The sequence below is a fragment of the Podarcis tiliguerta genome (assembly GCF_965153285.1).
Source record: "Podarcis tiliguerta genome assembly, chromosome: Z".
Lineage (NCBI taxonomy): Eukaryota > Metazoa > Chordata > Lepidosauria > Squamata > Lacertidae > Podarcis > Podarcis tiliguerta.
This window is the reverse complement of record NC_139553.1, coordinates 11,929,585-11,950,578: the sequence shown is the minus strand read 5'-3', so window position 1 is coordinate 11,950,578 and position 20,994 is coordinate 11,929,585. Positions and strand designations below refer to the sequence as shown.

General features: G+C 40.6%; 1 protein-coding gene across 13 annotated transcripts in view; it reads left to right on the top strand.

Moving 5' to 3' along the window:
* PBX3 (PBX homeobox 3) overlaps window positions 1–20,994 on the top strand; it is a 233,544-nt gene that overhangs the window by 8,477 nt on the left and 204,073 nt on the right. For 9 of the 13 annotated variants that reach the window (XM_083423855.1, XM_083423860.1, XM_083423865.1 and 6 more), the window contains exons 2-3: window positions 937–1,560; window positions 2,851–2,924. In XM_083423855.1, the coding sequence (XP_083279981.1) occupies window positions 1,364–1,560; window positions 2,851–2,924 (271 nt within the window). In that variant the 5' untranslated portion in view covers window positions 937–1,363. Of the gene's footprint in view, window positions 1–99; window positions 124–195; window positions 751–936; window positions 1,561–2,850; window positions 2,925–20,994 lie in introns of those variants that run through there. The other 4 variants (XM_083423854.1, XM_083423852.1, XM_083423864.1 and 1 more) reach the window with 3 other exon arrangements.

The following is a 20,994-nucleotide window of genomic DNA, read 5'->3' as shown; positions in this document are numbered from 1 at the left end:
AGTCTGTAAAATATCAGCTGCGCTTGTGGATACCGTAATGAAACTATCGCCGAAACATTTGGAGCGGGGGCTGGTTCTGAATCTATAGTAGCCAGGAGTTCCGAGGGGGCGGGCTCTTGTAGTGTAAGTATCAATGGGGAGGGGCTTTGGAGCAGCTGCCTAGAGGAGGAAGGGGGAGTCTGGGGAAGGGGGCGTGGCTCCGGCTGGCTCCCACGTCCCCTCTAGTCTCTCTCTGCTTCTCTCCTCCTTCACAGGGTGACACGTCTGCAGGGTGAGTGAGTGGCATTGGCAGACTGTCAATCCCTCACCAAAGCGGCCATCAAACAACATAAAACACACACAGTCACTGAGCTGCTGGGCTCATAAATTCCAGCTGGCGGATATTTTTGCACATTGCTTTGCAGAGAGTGTGTAATTAATTTTTTTCTTTACTTCTCCCCCCTTTTTTAAAAAAACCCAACATCCGCTCTTTTCTTTTGCACAAGTTGAAACTTTTTTGCTGCTATTTTATCTATCCGTTGCACAGACAAGACAGACATTGGGATCGTTTGTTATGTATGTGTGTGTGTTTTTTTCCGAGACGGGGAAAGGACAATCATTTTTCCCTCCCACCGGCTGCATTTTCTTGTCTACTTTTTCTTGTCTTTTTTTTTAAATGTTGCAATTAGGGGCTGGGGGTGTCCGCTTGGTTTATTGTGATTTTTAAAATCCCCTACCGTGTGTCACACTCGTAACTTTAAGGATTTGAAAGTAAGTTTTATCCCGTTCCCCTCTTTTTTCCTCCCCCACCCCTTGCTGCATTTTTACAAAATTTTCGTCCTCTCTGTTTCCAAGAAAAGGGTTTTCAAAGGAGGAAAAAAAAACAAAGACAAGTAAGAGAAAAGACATAGACGAGCAACTAACTTTTTTTTTTCTTTCCCCCCTTCCCCCTTAAAGGAAATAATAAAGCCTTTGGGTGAAGATTTGTACCAAAGGAAAGAAAACTTCAGACACCTTATCAAGGCCGTTTATCCGAACCACAAATATTGTGATGAAAGAAGATTGTAACTAAAGAAGAGAGTGATTTACTGCTCTGGAAAGCAGAAGAGAGAGTGGAATAAACAACGGAGATCCGGTCAAATATCAAACACTGATCCCCCCTTCTCTCAGGAGCAGGAACTGAAATTCATTACAAGAACAAGAGATTTACTTGCATTTTCTCCCCCCCCCCCAATCTTCCAAGCACAAAACCACCTTATCGTGAAGCGCTTCTTTCCCCCCCCTCCCTCCTCCTTCGCCTCCTCCTTCTCCGGCGTGCCGTTTCTTCTTCTGCTGCCTCCGTTGCCGCCTCTCCAAGTGCATTGATTGGGCTGCGGTAGGAGGCATGGATGAGCAGTCCAGGATGTTGCAGACTCTCGCCGGCGTGAACCTGGCTGGCCACTCGGTACAGGGGGGCATGGCTCTGCCTCCTCCCCACGGACACGAAGGGGCCGACGGCGATGGCCGCAAGCAAGACATAGGAGACATCCTCCACCAGATTATGACCATCACGGACCAGAGCTTGGATGAGGCGCAAGCAAAGTTGGTCTCATTAAAACAAAAAATCCCAATGTTGTGTATATATGTGTGTGTGTGTGTATGTGTGCATGTGCGCGCGTGCGTGTGTATGTATGTCTGGTGCGCTCGTGTGTGTGTTTATATGCGTGGCGCTTTTTGTTGTTGTTTCGCTCCTTGCTGTCTCCTGCTGGGACCAAATATTCTTGCAATTAAGACAACCCTTTTAATACTAGAGGAGAAATGCGCGGGGGGGGGGGGGCACAGACCAGGGGCAACAGCCGGAGTTGGTCTGAATAAGGGAGAGAGAAAAGAAGCACAATATACATGTGCAAAGATTCCTTTCTCCCACCCCCACCCCAAAATCTGTCTTATTGCACTAATGCTTGGAGCTGGGCTGTTGCTGATAACCTTTCCTTTATTAGGATGATGCCCTCATTTAAGGGGTGGGGGTAGAATCGGCCTGCCATCCCAAGCTGCTCTCATCTTGGAGGGTTTGCGTTTTCTTTCAAAGAAGTGTGAACTTTGTAGTGCTCTGCACAACCCCCAAATTGGTGTTTCTCTGGAGTTAGATTGATTTAAAAATTAAAAGAGTGAGGAAATATTACAGGGTGCAAGAGAGGGTACAGGGAGAAACAGTTCCTCCCCTCCTTTTTTTTCCTTAAAAGAAATTATTATTTTTAATATAAATTGCAGTAAATACAAAACAAAGCATATAGTTGAACTCTGGAAATCCCCTCTCTTCATAAATCAGTGATGATGATATAGCAAATTGGAAAGCTTTGACAAGCTGTGATTTATGCATGAGAAGAAATGGAAGGAAATTTTCACATCAGGTTTCTGGGGTTTTGTTTTTTTAAAAACAACAACGATAATTTTAAAATGAAACAAAACAAAAACTTCTTCGGTATCTCTTCCTGGCTGTAAGTGGCAGGCAGGGCGGCTGGGGTTGACTGGGTTTTCTTCTTGTCACTTAGTCCTCACTTCCTGATGAAGGAGAAGGCAGTTGACCCTCTTGCCACCCACCCCCAACTCAGTTTGCACCTATGGTGATTAAGTTCAAACATCCTTACCTTTCTCCTTAATGTAGGTACTCTGTCCACATTGGGATCACTCCTGTTGCCCTCTTGAGCCTAGCTTCAGCCTTCCCCATCAAAAGCTATACCCTTATTCCTTGTCAACTTTAGTTATTCCTTTGCGTAGATCAGAATGCAAAGAGTAACATGTAAAGACTTCAGTTAAAAATTATTTCCCCCTCCTTTGCATTAAGATGCCAGGCTTGTGCTAATACCTTTTAAAAAATCTTTTATTTTGCAGAAAGCATGCACTGAACTGCCACAGAATGAAGCCTGCTTTGTTCAGTGTCCTCTGTGAAATCAAAGAGAAAACAGGTAGGAGACCACAAGTTACACAGCTTTTGAAATGAACCCCTTTCCCTCTCTCCCCCCAATAGGTAAACATTGCAATATACTTCTCTCAGCGAGCTCTAGGAGAGCTGCTTTAGGAACCGCAGCCATCTTTGATCATCACCTCCTTGTCTGTTTCTGATCTTTGGGTTGGGAGGTAGAGGCGAATGTAATCAATCAGGAATGCTTTTTAAAAAAACAATTCATAATCCTGCTGCAGAATGAAATGTAAATGAAAATGGTAGTGTATCACCTATTCAGGGTAAATTCCCCCTCTCGCTGCAGTCAGGGAAAGTAAAAGCAAGGATCCGGCTTTCTTTCCCCTCCTCCTCTGCCTTGTTTTGAGTATCTGCTTCTTAAAGAAGCAATGCAAGAGGCTGGAGAAGCCAATTACAGCCAGTGGCCCCTCTGTGTGAGAGACCGAAAGAGCCAGCAACTTTCTTGAGCCACTCTTGTATTTTTGATTTTGTCAGTACCAGTTTATATGTAACTGAAAGGAGTCAGTCAATAGCTCTGAGCTCCCACATTTTGTAGGAAAATTATGGGTGTTCAGATGTGTGTTGGGAAGACATTCTTGACGTGTGTTCTATGCACATCTTTACACAGAGGGGGGAAATACATATATGTACATATATTTTCTGTGGATATTTTTGGCAAGAGACTTTGCCTCTGAAAATGGGGGCAACATGTCAAAGAGAAAGTACCTAATCAGAGAAAGCATCTTGTAGAACTAAGGCTTAACAGGACAGTCGAGCTGTGTGCTTTCACACTGAATGAAGTGTGAGAGACTGAAAACCACCTTCTCAGCAATTGGGTCCACAAGAGATAAATATCTTAATGTTCATAATTCAGCTCACAAAGCTAAAATTCTACTTTCAGACATTTGATCTGAGTTGTCACTAACTGCAATTAGCATCTGTGTGGCACTTGACTTCAGCGTATTGTTGTTTGTATAGATCTTCCAAAACTCCCTCCCCCGAACTGCATGGCACGCTGAAAGGCCTGGTAGATACTGCAAGTGTAAGCATGTCTAAGGAAGGCATACTGCTTCTGTACATGATAGAATAGAAATGCTGGAATATATAAAAGCCAGTGAGTTTTTAAAAACAACAAGAAGCAGGCCTTTTAAAAGAGCTTCTGTACCTCTGTGTGTACAGAAAATCCAGCAATGTCTGTCTTTTTGCATAGCAGTTACTTTAAAAATGCTACAACAATCCTGCTGTCAAGCAGTTGGACTTCTTATTCTTTAATATAAGATGATGATAAAAATGCCTTCTTGTTACAGTAGAACTTTGTGCACATACTCTGTACCTAATGGGGGTGGGGGAGTCAAGGAGATGAGAAATCATTAATAGTAAACAACCCCTGACTGTATTGGAGCTAAAAAGAACAAAATGCTGAAAGTGTCCCGTGACCTTTTGGGCAGCACGAGGTCCCCAGCAGCCAAAGTGCTTAAAGTCTCTGTGTCCTTAATATTTTAGCTACCACCGAAAACTAAACTCTTCTCTTTTGGCAGAAGGCAAAAACTATGTATTGACAACAGCAGATTTCAGTTATGTAGGTTTGGGTCCCTGTGATATTTTATTCACAGACAGCTTGAACCTTGTCTATTTGAAAGAAAAGTTTAGTTGACCAGTGTCAAAGGCGAGTTCAGAAGAAAGTAAGTCCTTTTCCGGGCTAAAGCACTGCTGGCGTAGGTTCTATGCTAGAAGAAAAGAGGCTGATAAGTTATCTGGAATATTGGGTGAATTTGGTCACCAGCTAAAATGCTGTTCTGTCATCCACAAGTTATATTTTTCTATGAAATAATGGAGGCACAACTTTATTGATTACACAAATAATGAGGTATATGGTAGAACAGTACTTATAATCTAAAGCACAGTCTGGCATGCAGGAAGCACATATTTTAAATATTTTTTGTTCCTTCTTTCTGCCTTCATATAAACCCTTGTAAATAATAATTGTTGATACAAAGTACCTCTTTTGTGGTCAACAAATCAAGCAATATTTGTTGTTATGCATCATTTTGTGTCTGTTTAAACTGTGACAGTTTAAACTGTCAAATTGCATATACACTTTGACATAACTTTGTTAGCATATTTGGATACTTTTCTCTGAGTGTGGTTTTATTTTTTATTTTTATTTTGTTTAATTGTTGCATGTCATATGTTCTAAAATATATGTTAAAAAATTAAAAACAACAACAACAACAACAAAGGGATGGCTTCTCCATCTGCGCAGAAGTGCAGTCCTTACCAACTCAAGAAGCTTAGGAGTGGTGGAATTGATATGTTGAGTGATTGATGAAGGAAAAATGCATCTCCCCTCCCCACCCCCATGAGTTTTTATAAGGCAACTCTCATTCAGGATTGCCCATCTGAGATGAAATGGCTGAGTACACATTAGCAAGGGAAGCATGAAAGCAAATTCTTGCATATCTTGTATTGTCTTATTCTGGAAGGTGGGGGGGGGGGGGAGGCGATTTCCAAATCTTCCTCCAGTGTTCTGATCCACTCTTAGGACTCCCTTCTTTCCTAATATTTTACGCTGTTCTTTTTTTTTATATACTTGTATGTTTCTGTATAAATTTTAAACTTTCAGAATAAAGACGTGTGTGTGTGTGTGTGTGTGTGTGTGTGTGTTGTTGTTGTTGTTGTTGTTGTTGTTGTACCACCAGTGGGATTCCTGCCCCATTTCCCTGCCACCCCTCTGCTATTCTACTATGTGATTTGATCCCAGTAATTCCAGGCAGTTTCTTTGTTTCTTTTGCTTTACAAAAATGTAGCATAGTAAAAGAGAAGCATTTGTTTTCCTCCATTTCTCATAGAAAAAAAAATATTGTCATTACTCTTTGATAGGGAAAACGGAGAAGTAAGATTGAAAGTGGGAAAAGGGAGGCACATAGTAATCTTGGCCTAAAACAGTAATATTAGACTTGTTTGTTCTGGTAGATCTAGGGTGGTGCTGTCTGAAACTGAAAAGCAATGCTTTTATCTTTGAAGATAATTACAATTATTTGCAGTCAGTGATAAATTTGACCACAAGATCCTTAAACATACTGTACTTAAAAAAAACACACCACACAACTTACAAGTACTGCCTTGTAGGGCTAAATATGTATCTCTTCTCGGGTTCTGAGGTACTTCACAATCATTAAAATTGTCTGTAGTAATTGTTTATTTCCATTTGTATAAACAACCATGTTGAAAATAATTCATTTATGTTTCTAGGATCTGATTGGATAGGTGTGCTTATCTTTCCTTTTTAAAAATACAGGGGTATTCTTTTAAGGGCAGGGAATATAAGAAATAGCTGTAAATGATATTCTGTCTCCCGCACTGATATCTAGATATCTAGAGGCAGGTCAAGGTAATAGGCATTTCAAAACGGCATCTGTTTTGATTTTTAACACAATGGGAGAAAATGAACCATAAAACATTGGGAGTCCTCTACTATTGTGTTACGGCTTTCCTATTAATCTGTACCTTTTATTTCTGTCATGCAAAATCCAAAGTTATTTGCTAAGGTTGCTTGTTTTGTTTTGTTTGCTACCCCTTCTTGTTTAAGGGGTTCCTAGTCTGATCACCCCAGCCTCCAGCTCAAAGGCGATGTATCTGAATTAACTTAATATGAGAGTACATTAATTCTGACGGTTTCTAAAGCAAGTGGGGAATTGCAATCATTTCCCGGCAGACTGTTCATGACTGAGATCTGAACCAGTATCTGAGCTTTGTTGTTTAGTCGTTTAGTCGTGTCCGACTCTTCGTGACCCCATGGACCAGAGCACGCCAGGCACTCCTGTCTTCCACTGAGTATCTGAGCTATATGTTCTAAATTTCTGCATGTGAATGTGTGTGTGCTTGTATGAGTGAAAGAAAGAATTGTGTCTGTCTTTCTTTAAGAGTCAAATATGACAGCTGCCAACCAAACCCTAATTTAATGCCACTACAACCCTAAATCGCATTCATTCACTAGTAACTCCTAATGGCATACATGATACCTTGCCAGATTTGTGGCCTTTGTGAGGTTTATAAACGGGGACTGACTTAGGGAGATAATAAAACTTAATGAACTTCTTGGGTACAGGAGGTGGCTGCAGGTCTGTTTCCATGGCTCAACAATTTATTTAAAAGTTTTTAAAGTAGCAATTTTTTATTCTCCAGTCCTTAGTGTCTCAAGTCCTCATATCAAAAACTTGTTTTGTTTCCCCTCTTAATAGAAATGCCTTAGTCACACATGTGAACTGAAATTAACAATAGAGTTAACTTCTTGTTTCCAACATATGCCAAAACCATTGGTGTTATTGTTGCAGCTGTAACTAGCCATGTAATGCCACTCCGCAGAGAACATTTCCCATTATCTCTCTGTAGCCACATGGGTGTTCAAGGGCCAGCTCATGAATATGTCTTACTTTCATCTCTTGTAGTTATGCAGACTAGTCAGTATAATGCAGCAAGACCTTAATGATTTCCTTCTGCTGTAAGATATTGAAAATAAGTAACAAGTCTCCATCTTAAAAGAGCAAAAGAACTGTTTCCATTGAACTTTTCAGTAATCACAAGCTGGCACAGACACTGTAGAGGTAAAAAACCCCAGTGACTAATATTCAAACTGTTTAAAAGTTTGACTGGGTTGCTGTTCTTGAAAATAAATATGAGGTTGTGATATGTTCAGCTGGTTTAAAGTTATTTTGTTTTAACCTTAATTGCTTCAGAATGAGGATTGTAATCTTCCCCATTCTCTCTCTCTCTCCCCCCCCCACTCTGTACTATACTGTTAGGAATTAAATTAAAATGCAGGGCTCACTGTCAGTGGTATTCTTTACTATTACAAACCCAATGAAGTAAAAAAAGAAAAATCTTTCACGTAACACACAAAAACATTGAAGTCCCATTGCTATTCCTGTAGTGGTTCTCTAACAAGTTTGAATATGTGTTCGTCTCTACTTTAACCTTCCTTATTAGTGTTTTTCTCTTTTAAAAAAACAAAAACATACAAAATATTTTGTAAGCCCACCATCTCAGTGCTTTCAATATTTGATTGTAACAAACCTGTTACTGCACTGCACCTTTGCCAGAGGACCTTGATGTATTGAAGTACCGAATAAGCCGCAATTTGATTAGAAGTGATCTCTCGCTTCTTCTTTTTCTTGCCATTTTCTTCTCCAGGAACCTATAAGATATAATCAGAACTGCTTAACTCAGTCTCTGTGCTGTTTTTTTTAAAAAGAGGACACTTAATTTGTTGCTTTGACACCAACATATCCTTGCATATTTTAAAATATTTTAAATGGATTATGAGCTGTCATCCAATATACTTCTGTAATGTTCCTTCTAACTTAGATCTCTTTTGCATCAAATCAAAAAATGAATTAATGTTACAGCTAGGTATAGGTTAGTGTGAGACTGTCTAGGCCAGGCCTTGCTGTACAGATTTTAATAGATTTGTCAACTCAATTCCTACAGCTCTTGATGAGAATTCCTACAGCTCAATGAGAAATGCCCATTTATGTGCCCTGTGAATATTATGTGATCCTTATTTAATTCAGACAGCAAGCTACTCAAAAGGCATATATCGGAATCAGTATCGCAAACATCTGAAAAGCTTCATTTTATAGAGTACAAAACAGTGAGCGTGAGATATTTATCTAGTTGTTTTTTGTTTGTTTTTAACTTCTCTGTAGCATTTCAAGCCTCAGAGAACAGGGCTAGCTGAATGTTTAAGATGCATGGGAATGACTAATAAGGTTGTATACCAGCAACTTAACATAAATCTAGAGCAGGGTAGTTTTTGTCTTCCTCCCCCTGTGTATCACTGATTGAATGAGATGTAGATGTTTCTATGAATTGACATCAGGAGAAGAATGCTTTGGTGGATCTTCCTCCTTCTCCTAGCAGTCATGTTTAATGTCATTCACTTATCAAGATGATCAGCACAGTTCTGATAAAAACTTACCTAACACACTCCCTTCTTTAACCACCAGTTTGACCTTTTGTCATGTTTGAATTTCTTTGCTAGACAATTCATATGTTCCGATTAGGACTGGAATAAATAATTTACAGAAATAACTAATGTGAGCAACTGAAATTTCTGTTTGGTTTTTGCACCTCCTGCTTTCCCTCCCTCCCCTGTTTAAGAAATGTATGTATGGGGTAGTTCATCAACCAAACTGATAAATTACACTTTTCAACTGGACATTACAGCTATTCCAGTGTTATCTATACAACATAGTCAAACAAGGGACTTGCATATGGAGGCAAATGAAGTGTGAGGCTGCACCAGCCTGTGCATTTTTTCTCTCTCAGAAGGTGCTACTTGCATTTGTCTTGAGCCGGGAGTTGGAGAAGGAAATTGGTGTGCTAATTTGGCATTCTGTCATCAAACCTTGATCCTTATTGCTTGTCTTTTAGAAAATAGACATGTAGCAAACCTTTCAGTTGGAGTTTCTTCTTGTTTCATATGTATATCTAGCTCCTATGATCGTTTAAAAAATACGCATATTTTGCAAGATAAATGATAGAGCTCTTCAGCTATATGTAATGATCGTCATCAGTTACTGCTGGTTCCAAGAGCTCAGTCTTCTTTGGTTGAAAGTGAGGCAATTATTCCTGAGAATCTGATTGAATCCAGTATTTCTTACAAGGTGTATCGCTAACTAGGTTTGATCAAGATCAGAAATGTTGCCAAGTAGAAACTAAAGTCTGTCCTTGCTCTAAAGCTATACCTGAGTTGGATTTAGCACTTATATGCTGTCGCTTGCTGAAGGGGAAATCCATTTTCAGCTGTAGTCAGATAACTCTGGCAGAAAGGATGAAAAGAGTTTGTTCAAGCAGCAGATATTTGGGGTGGGAGTTCTTATTTCCACTTCTTGGCATCTTGCCATGCTTTATATTATTCTTTAACCTGTATATCTGATCTTACTGTCAGGCAGGTAGTTTTTCACATGTATGTTTTGGGGCTTATTTGTGTGTGAGTATCATACAAGGATGAAACTCTTTCCCCCTTATTTTTAAAAACCTTGATAAGTTATGTTTTTTGGCATACATCATGAAGCAAACCTATCCATCTCAAGATCTCTTCCCATGCAATCTAAATTAAGATTCTATGCGGGCCCTTACAGATGCTGGTAACTTTTGGCAATTATCATTTTGTTTGGTGAGCAGTAGTAAAACAGTGTGCGGTAAAAGTGTTTAGAGGGAGAAAGGATAAATAAATGGGACAGTTTTGCAATGCAAAGTGGTTTGGGGTGTTTTTTGAGGATTTCTTGGCTCTTGCTTAACTGCTATTGTGAAGCCTGGAGCAGATTTTTTCCCATTGCTAATGCCCTAGAAGTATTAATTCACTTTGATATGCTAATTAGAGGGCATTATGCAAGAAATGAGATTAAGTGGCAGCATGAAGCCATTTGCCTGTCAGTAAATTGAGAGCTTTAGCATCAGGAGGAGCTTTGTGTGTGTGTGTGTCTGTGTGTTTTCCCTGAGTTTCTCTTGGTTTTGCATATAAATAAAATTGATTGAAAGGTCTAGAGAAGCTTCTAGAACATTGGTGGTTCTTCTCTTCTCTTCTCCTCCCCCACCTTTCCTTTTATGATTATTTAAACTTTGTGTTAGAGACTTTCTCTGCATATTAATTGATCTAATGGGAGACGGTGAACGTGAAAAATTCCTTTGTGTTTCACTGGCAGTACGTTAAGAGAAAGGGAAGTGCAATCTTGTGTTGGGTGGCATTTCTGTCTACCTCTCTTCCCTCCCCTCCCCTCCACTGACCTGTACATTTATGATGTGGTGCTGTAAGACCCTTCTGTGCAGCAGCCTTGAAATGGATAACGGCCGACTTTGGTTTTGGCCTTTGAGATAGCATGATGAAGGTTTGATTTCAAGAGTAACACCAAACAAATAAGTTGCAAAGTAGCAGCAAAGGTCTGATGTCCCCCCACCCCACCCCACTCACTCCCCATGAGTTCCCCATGAATTGGTAAGCAGTTCACACACATACATAGTTCAGAAAGAAAATGTTGTGCTGTGTGTGGATTTTATTTGCTATTAAGGAATATGGGAGTAGTTTTAAAGGTTGACCTTAAAATCGGTAAGAGCAAGTAATTCAGAGTTAAAACGTATGTTCTAACCTTAATTTGATTAATTGCACTTGCTTGTTGGAGCTCATATAGTGTATTATATCTGTGTAATAAGCCTCTCATGGCAATAGGATAACTGGTGGTAATGTGGTTTTTGATCTAACTCAGATCATCCCGACTCCATTACCCATTTCTGATGCTTAGCTTCTGTGGTATTCAGAATATTGATGCACAAAGAAGCATTGAAGAAAAAATATAAGAGTGTAAATGAGCATGTGCACACAGAAAAAAAACTGTCTTACTGTTTTTCTGAGTCTGCTTAGTGTGTGAAAGCTTGTACTTTTTTTTTTTTACACCTTAATATCCACAGCTAGCGAAGGTCAAATTCCTCTCTAGTTCCCTCTGTGCTCTGCCTGACAGTTCCTTGTGAAGTAAGCTAGGCTGAGGGCTGAATAACATTTCACACTCTTAAGTACTTTGATATGGATATCCCAGTGCAAAATACATATGGTGATGCATTGACTGTAAGTGATGAAAAGGCATTTTCTGAATAGCTGGACTCCTCTTTTCCAGGCACAAACAGGGGCCCCAGTCCTTCCCTGCTCTTTATTTCTATATATAATGTGGGGAACTCTTGTCATTTTGGTGTATGCCCATTCATAAACAAAATTCTGCAGTGTGTGTGTGTGTGTGTGTGTGTGTGTGTAGTTGAATATCCCTTCTATAGTACAAAACTAACTGAATGGGCCATAGAGAGATTTTGCATCTCAAAATGCCTAGGATTTATTTCCTTAAGTTAAACTGCAACTAGCCTTTTACAGTTAAAAGGCTAACAAGCCCACCAGAATGTGAGGATCAAAGGCAACTACAGACAATCACCAATTTTTGACCCTGGCATGATTGGTGGAGTCAGCATAAGCCTGCTCTTCCCCATTATGGCCCTTCCCTTCCCCATTATGCTTCCTTTTCCAACCACTATCGGGACTTCAAAGTGTGTGTGCACGGTTGTGCGTCAAGTGGATGCATATAAAGCAGTTGTTGCCTGTAGAACAATTCTGGTATGACTTCCACAGGACTATCATAATAAACATGGGGGTATGGTGCCCTTACTGAAACAAAACTTGATGGGTAAAAATAGGATGAAAAGGCTTAGTTAAATCAATGTTTGTTCTTTTTGGTCAGAACCTTTTCTCTTCATTTTAAAAATCATTTTGGATTTGGAAAAAAATTGACTGACTAATGCCCAAAGAAAATTTCCTTGTAAGAAGTAACTTTGGATTAGTAACTAACTGTTCATTTCTGAGCCTTAGCTTCCATAACAAAAGTGCTCTTGAGGAATGTTTTTTGTTACCTGCTGCCTCCACTATATTAATGTTGCTCAGGGGTCACTGCAATAAAGGGGAAACTTCATGAATAAAATAAAGGAACTGAATCCATTTCTGATTTGAGGTGCAGGACTGTCAGTTAGTAATATTGCAACTAGGTTGGCTAACTGGAGCTTGAAGTTGTGGAGTGGCTGGAAGCAGAGAAGTGGTGGGAGGCACCAGTTGGGGAACCCCCAGGGGAAGAAGGCTCAGAGACAGGGGAGTGGTGGTGGGTCAATGATGCAGTGGTCAGAGGGAGAAGTCACTGACACTGGTGTGTTTATTGCTGACCCACTCCTTGCAAGTTCGAGGTCACTGGCTCAAGGGCTCCTGATCCAATGAGTTCTGACTGAAGACAAATGATGATGCTGGGTCTGAAGTTGGTTTTACCTCTGCCTCTGGTGCCCCTTCCTATCTGAGTCTGAGCTTGAATTCAGGCCGCTGCTTCGGATGGGGGATCCTGATGCAAGTGAGGTGGAAATTTACTCTGCATGGCTCTTTTTCTCCTGTGGCTCTCTGCCTCCTGGAACTCGCACCCCAAGGAAGTTTGTCTAGTGCTATCTCTGTGCAGAGATGTGAAAGCTAGGGGGCATCTGAAAAATTGGGAGGTCATTTTTATTTACCTCCTAATTTTTTAGAATATTTGGGAAAACCCCTGAAACACTTGTGTGGGCGGGAGGGGGGGATGTTTCTACCTGTCAATTCTCACATCCCTGGGCCCCACCCCGGACTTTCACATCTGTGTCTCTGTTATCTCTTTGGTGCCAGGCAAATTCTTCATTCAGCCCTTCTAGGATGTTTTCCAAAGATTTGTTTGGTTTTTAAATGCTCATCTCTTGTGACTTTATTCTGTTGTATATAACTTTATAGTGTGTAACGTTCAATGTTGTATATTCAGATTAAAAGTGATATGTATATTGAAAGTTAATCTTATTGATAATTTTAATGTGTATTTTGTTTCATGTAAACATCTTAGAGACTTTTACAGTTTAGTATACAAATTCTGTTAAATGCTTAAAATGTTAATTTGGAAATAAGTCCCATTGTGTTCAAAAAAGCTTACTTTCGGGTAAGTCTGCAAATAATTGACGGTGGAAATTTCCATGGATTCAGGTGGAAGTGGAGTTAGTCTGTGTACAAATCATAGGTTGCTCGCTTGGTTGTCCTATCTGTATGCTAGTTATAATGCCATTTGCACATATAATGTGACATTTTATTATGTGCTTTTCATAGTTTTAGACCTACTGTAGACCTACTGTAGACCATGACATACAACAGTTTCCCTCAACTTGGTGCCCTCCATGGAAGCTTTGCTTGGTGTTTGAATTTGAGGTCAGATTTATCAGATCTTTATAGTGGAGGCTGGTTCGTCAGGAGCAGCCCCAGTCTGCCTCTACCAGCCTGCTTTTTATTTGCAACCAGTGGGGATGTTTCTCTGCTTTGGCATTCCCTCCAACATTCCTCAGATGAAAATGGGGACATTCTATTCTACATTCTATTCTATCTGCAGTTCCATCTGTGTTCCAAAGGGAGAGAGGGGTTTTCCTTCCCATTCAACTAGAGGCAGCAAAAGGGAGCTGGAGTGCTCAAGTGATAGGAGGCTGTGGAGATGAAGCATCTCTCCTTGACAGTGCTGCAGCTCATACCAGAGCATCAAAATATTCCACACGTTTTATTTTGTTTCAATAAACCCAGGACTTGTGCATTGCATGTGTATTGGGCTAAATAACAGGCTGGAGATATATATACACACCCCTTCCCTCCCTCCCTTTCTCCATATATTGTTCTCTTACCTTTGCCTCCTCTCTCTCTCTCTCTCTTTACTCTTATGGTGCAAGCGTGGATGCTTGTCAGGAAGTGTAAGGGAATTTGCTCATAGGAAAGTGGGAGATGTGTGCCTTCCATTACAATGTACGTTGAATGCATGGTGTGTACGGTAGATTGTAGGTTCCTGCAGGCAGGGACCTGATTATTCCAATGCCGCTCTGTGTGCACACGCACGTGCAACAACAAAATAATCATAGTAATAAAAATATGCTAATACAAGGGAGGTATTTCCTTTACACTGGTACTGGACAGCTGGATACCTCCATGTATATATTTAAGGCTGTAGTCCTGTACAGTATACATTTACCTGGGAGTAAGTCTCAATGAATTTAAGTGTTTGCTTATGAGTAGACATACGTAAGGCTTGCACTGCATTTTGACCTGAACAACACACAGTTTTGTGGTCTCCTTCTACGGATTGCAGCCCCCCAGCAACCTGATTCAGCACATACTTACACAGGAGCCGGTCACATTATGTTTAGGAGTGCTTATCCTCACGTGTATGCAGAAGATTGCATCCTGGTACCCCACTTTCTGTATAAGGTTATTCAGAAGTAAGTCCCACTTGATTCCAGGTCATTGTTTGTGTGGAGTAGGACCATGTGCATATTTACTCTGAATAAGATTTCATTGAGCTTGGTGGGAGTAATTACTTCCCCTTCCCTAAGAAACCTAGCTTTACTGTCTGCTATCTTATACACACCTACTCAGAAGTTAGCTTTGACTCATTCAATGGAATTTACTCTCAGGTAAAGGCATGGAGAGATGGAGTGAAGTGAACAAAGGCTGGTCGCCTCCCTATTGAAAGGATCCAAGGAGGCATCAAGATATACAGGCATAACTGGGCAACCACCCTTCCTTCCCTGGCCAAGAGGGCTGAGTTCTTCCAGCCAGTGCCTGGGAATGAAACCAAAAAGCAAACCCTTAGGGAAGGAGGCATGAGAGATCTGACAGGGTCCTAGAGTCCGCCTTCCTTTCCCCCAAAGCTTAGTACAGTAAGCACTATCTGGAAAGGAGCCCTCATGCCTCCTTCCTAGTATTGCTGCTGCTGGCCCGGAAGCTGCTTCCCCTGGCTGGGGGAATTTGGAACTCTCTGTGACCGAGTGAGAGGCTGTGATTGCTTAAGGGTTTTCGTGAGTGTACTGGCATTTTCGTGTCCCTTGGAGGATATGCAATGGATCTAGGGGCATACCTAGGGGTTGGCAAAACTGGTCCCCAACAGGGGGCACAGCCCTGGGTGGGGGCCACAAAAATCACCTCAGATTGCTCCGACTGAGGAAAGAGAGTTAATTGTGTGGGAGGCATGATAGCCAGATTGCCTGGATGAAATTTGCTTCAGAATAAATTAAGATCACGGGTGGGTGGGGTGATGGGACGGATGGTGTCACCGCCACTGCTTTCTTCGTACCCACCACCTACAGGGACTTTTAACTTATGCCAAATTTTGTGTGCGTGTGCAGCCCTCAAAGTTTTGGAGGACCTGAGTGGACCTGCCTGCCTGCCTCCTTCCTCTTGCTGCTGGGCTGGGCTGTTGCATTGCTGCTAATGTGTGCCTGACTGGGTGAGGGGAGGGGACCCTGGATGAGGTGGTGGTGGTTCCACTGGCACCTTGGTCCTTGTGCAGGACTTGCTAGTGGCTATTGCGGTAAAGCGATATTTTTTTTCTGGAGGGGGTGCTAATGCAGCTCCTTGCCAAGGGTACAAGGGACGCCTAGGTATGCCTCTGTATGGAACCACCTGCTTATTGATTTTCCTTCCTTCTGCCCTTCTACTCCCAGTGGGCATGAGCTACAACTGGATCCGAAGTACAAAGGGACTGAATTTAAATATATTTAAATACAGTGGTACCTCGGGTTAAGTACTTAATTCGTTCCGGAGGTCCGTTCTTAACCTGAAACTGTTCTTAACCTGAAGCACCAATTTAGCTAATGGGGTCTTCCGCTGCCGCCGCACAGCCGGAGCACGATTTCTGTTCTCATCCCGAAGCAAAGTTCTTAACCTGAGGTAATATTTCTGGGTTAGCGGAGTCTGTAACCTGAAGCGTATGTAACCCGAGGTACCACTGTATAGTAATGTTACTATATTTATACCGCATTTTCAGTCACTCTCAAATGAGCTTGTATTGTATAGTGAAGATATACACACTGATACTATTAGAACAAGGATACATAAGGGCATGTCTGGAAATCTTCTGGTTCCTAAGTGTTGATGATACAGTTCAAGTTCCAGGCTGCAAGGACAAGTGGAACTACTGATTGTAAAGACACCTGCCAACAGAAGCAGCCCCTCCATTTGAATTTATAACCACATAAGAGAAGATTACTTGATTGTTGTTTTTGAGGTTATTCTTTGAAGGATATTTTAGACACTGAATTTCTGGTTTCATTGATTACAATGGAATATTTATTTTATTTGCTTTTACGACTTACATCCTGCCCTTTGTCGTAGGACTCCAGAATAATACAATGCACAAAAATAATAATTAAAACACAATAACCATTAAATTAGATAAAATACCAGCAGCATTTTTTACATTAAAAAAAAATATTGGGGGCAACTCAACAACATTTGCTTAAATTTCCAGTAGCTTGTTGTGACAGAACTGGCCTATTGGTAGTAGTCTTACTAATATTGAAAGTGTGTCCCATATGCATTGATGCTTAATTTACTTTGCACCTGACTTTATGGGAGCAAATTTTTCTTCCTACCTGGCTTCTAAAATTTTGCAAATAAAATTGCACCCTGCTAATAACTGTGTGTATCAGCCTCCCCCTCCCAGGAACAGAGTAGCGTTTTCCTGCATGTTGACCTAAGCTTTGGCCTTCCCTGATGTTTACACCTAGCTCCAATTTCCCCACTGTGCACCCCCTCCCCAAATTTGCAAGGGGTTGGACTACATGACATGATCACATGCCAGAAAAGTTTCAGGGTGTCCCCCCCCCCAGGCAGCTGCCATGTTTATCCAAACAAATATTTGCTTATGTGTCACTTTTCTTTTTTAAAAAAACATGAAATATTTTTCTTTTGAGGGTGGCAGCAGCAGTGGAAATGACTTTACAAAGAGCCAGTCAATCTATATTCTGCATAGCCAACTTCTGCTGAAAAAAGAAAAAGGTATCCTGACTCCATTCTGAAGCTTATACTGTAGATCTGTCCAAAGGGGGGCAAGTGCAGTTCCACAATGGGTTTATAAATCAATATATATTGTAGTCTTACTATTTTGTGTTTAAACCCCGTTATTTACATTTTAATCACTTTTTATGACAGTTCTGCCCCAGTGAGATTTGATAGGCAGGTACTGTAATGAGCCCTTTTCAAGTAGTGGTTCAACAATTGTTGAATACCTTTCCCATGGAGATCTGTTGGGCCCCTTCTCTTAGTGTTGGATGGAAGGTTTTGTTTTGCATAAGCAAGACTTTAGTTTTGTGAGATTTTTTGCCATTATACTGCAATTGGCTTTTAACCAGCTGTTATGGATTTGTTTTTATCCATTTCCAGTGCCTTTGGTTTTATTTTTGTGTATAGTTTACATTTCTGGTGTGTTAATTTTTTAAAGATGTTTTGACCTGGGGACAGGAAAAGCATGATAAATTCATAAATCTAATCTAACAGTCATGCAAGATAAACCTAGCTTATCCGTTGGTGCTGGTGCAAGCAGAAATCTGATGGTTTGTTTAAGGCCAACCAGTCTGTTTTGTGGGTGAAGTGAGAATGGAACTGAGGACTTCTGACTTACACTTCTATACATTGGTACCTTGGGTTACAAACACCTTGGGTTACAAACACTTTGGGTTACAGACTCTGCTAACCTGGAAGTAGTACCTCAGGTTAAGAACTTTACCTCAGGATGAGAACAGAAATCGTGCGGCAGCAGCGGGAGGCCCCATTAGCTAAAGTGGTACCTCAGGTTAAGAACAGTTTCAGGTTAAGAACGGACCTCCGGAATGAATTAAGCTCATAACCAGAGGTACCACTGTACTATATTACTTCAGCTCTCAACAAGCCATCCAAGATTGTGTGTCAATTCAACTTGACTTCAAGGATATATTTATTATCATTTTTGAACAAATTATACAAACATGAAAAGTTGTGGAAATGATTGTGTGCTAGATAAAGTGATTCATTATAGGAGCAGTCGGGTTTATGGCACTTTATACCAGGGTTTTTCTCAAAAATTATAGCACAGTCTTCCTGTCACTATAAAAACTAGTGATAGTCTATAATATCACGCAGTAGTGGTATTTTTAGGATTTCATTTGTTATTCAAATGGAGTGGGAGCTCTCAGTTTCTCTCCATCATATTTCTTTCCTTTGTTGACTTCAGGTATTTAAAAGACAGAGAGACAAGCACCCTGTACTAAAAGTGAACTAGAAATATTATGAGGATGTTATATTCCCAACCCATCTTCTTGTCAGGGGTCAGCAAGAGCAAATTATTGTTAGCAGCCTTATACTGTTTTAAAAACAGCTATAGGGTCAATTACTCCAGGATTGCTTAAACACTGTGGACTTGTGGACCTTTGAACTAAGAACATGCAAGGCAGTAAAACTGCACCTGGACTGCTGTATTTCAGATTGTCGAATCACACAGCAGAATGCTTTCCTTGTTCGTTTACCTGCACAAACAAAAGAATGCAATGAGTAGTTCAGTTGAAATTCTTCTGCCTCCCACCATTTATTGACATCTACATTTTTATTGTAGGGATTTCTGAATTATGGATAATTTATTTCTGTTTCCCAGCAGAATGATGTGGTATAGCCCAAGTACTACCTTATCCAGCTGGTTTGCATGAACTAGGCCTTATGCAGATATCCAGGTGTGGGCAAGCATCCCATTAGAAATATCATGAGCTAGATATATTTAATTTTCGCTCAGGGAGTTTCATGTATTGAGTTAAACTTGATTATATCTTGAAATGAACACTTGTATGTTGCTGCAGACATATGGTAAGGTAGTACCTGAGGCACCCTGTTAACTGCATAACAAAGACCCTGCGGCACCTTCAAGACTGACTAGTCTTTTGTTAGTTGAAATTCCATAGGACCAATAGGCTGCTTTACCAAAAGTGACTTGAGAAGGTGGTAGATACCGGTACATGTTTATGGGGCAGAGATAAACAAGGAGAGAACTAGGGGTAGCAAATGCAAATAGTGTGGCCTCATAGCAGTGGTGCAATTCACGGATGCTGGTCATGTTGCATTTATTCTGAAGAGATCAGTATCCTAAATGTGAAAGCTGTAACTTGGACCAAGGGAGCGACAGGAGGCAGTAAACAGTGAAATCAAAGGAAAGTCTCTGGATTTCTGTAACTTAAAAACAAACAAACCCTGCTAGCTATTTTGTTGCTTTTGATTCTCCCTCCCCCTTTGAAGGCTAGTGTGGTAGAAAGGTGGTCTAGAAATAGGTATTGTGTCTTAAACCTCCTTCTGCTTCCACAGGGCCTAGTGTCATACCAGCACTAGTAGGTGAAATTCCTTCCTGGGATGGATACAAGGCTTCTGACTGCATATTGCTGTATTTTGATGCAGTACTGATTTTTCAGTCTGGGCTTGTGGAACTAGTTTCTGTAATGCTTGTGCTGAGAAGCTAAACTAGTCTTGTGTTGGGGCCAAATTCACCCTTGGTTAGCAGAACAAAGTGAATTTGCTATGAATTAGTTTGTACTGGTTTGCCACTTGTTAGGCCCTTGACGTGTTATCAATAAGTACCTTGGGAACTTATTGACTTGTTGGTTCTTGACCTTTTGGCTGTGGCTAAGTATAGGAATTGAATGCCTGAAAATTAAATGATAGGCTATATATGCATAAATTCTTGGGTGTCAGTGTATTACATGGACTAATTTCAGTTTACCTGAATTTACGGCATTTAGTGTTCAATAAAGGAAATATTTCTTTCAGTATACAGAGAGTAATAATATTGTGGTTGCTAGCACTAAGCAAATCAATTTCCTTTTACAGGCTGATTATCATAACAGCTGCTGTTTAATCACCCTGATTGTTAGGTAACTTTTCAATTGCCTCAACATTTTGGAAAAAAATAGGTAGTGCTGCCTCACAGGGATCATGGCACAGTTGTGGCTAACCTTCAACAAGGTGTGAATCGGTTTGGCGTGTAGTAGTAGTAGCGATAATCCCAAACCACCAACTTCTAAAAAATTGGGTTGTACTTTGTAGCACCTCGACTTTAACAATGTTGTGTTTTGTTCTTCCCATGCTTTCAGCTTCTCATCTTGGTGAAATTAAATTAAAGAGAAAAGAGAAAAGAACCCATAAGTAAAAGTGGCACTCATTTATATGTTAGTTCTCAAATTTGTAAGGGTAGATTGACAGTGTGCACTTTGTCCCTCTATTCCAACCTCCACATACATTCTGAAAGCATTCAGGCAACTCTTCAGCTATATTTTCACAGCATGTTCACTAATTATTGCCTGAAAAGTCTGAACTTTTCCAGACAAACAAGATTCACTTGACTATTGGTACACACAGGAAGGACAGCCTATGATCTGCCTGCAGGTGTCTTAATGGGTTTTTACTTCCTGGCTTCAGCATTTGATTTGGAAATACCCAGCCAGGAATCCTATCCATGTTCTTTGTCTTTCTCCCCTTGATCATATATGTGTCAATAGTGACCTTAAGGACTGGTTTTCCCCATAGAAGCCTGGTCAAGATCAACTTCTGAGGCCTGTATGTCTGGCTTTAATGGACATTCATTCATTCATTTATTTTAAATTGTTTTTTATTAAGATTTCAAAAGAAAATTTTAGCATTATCAATGCTAATAAAAAACACT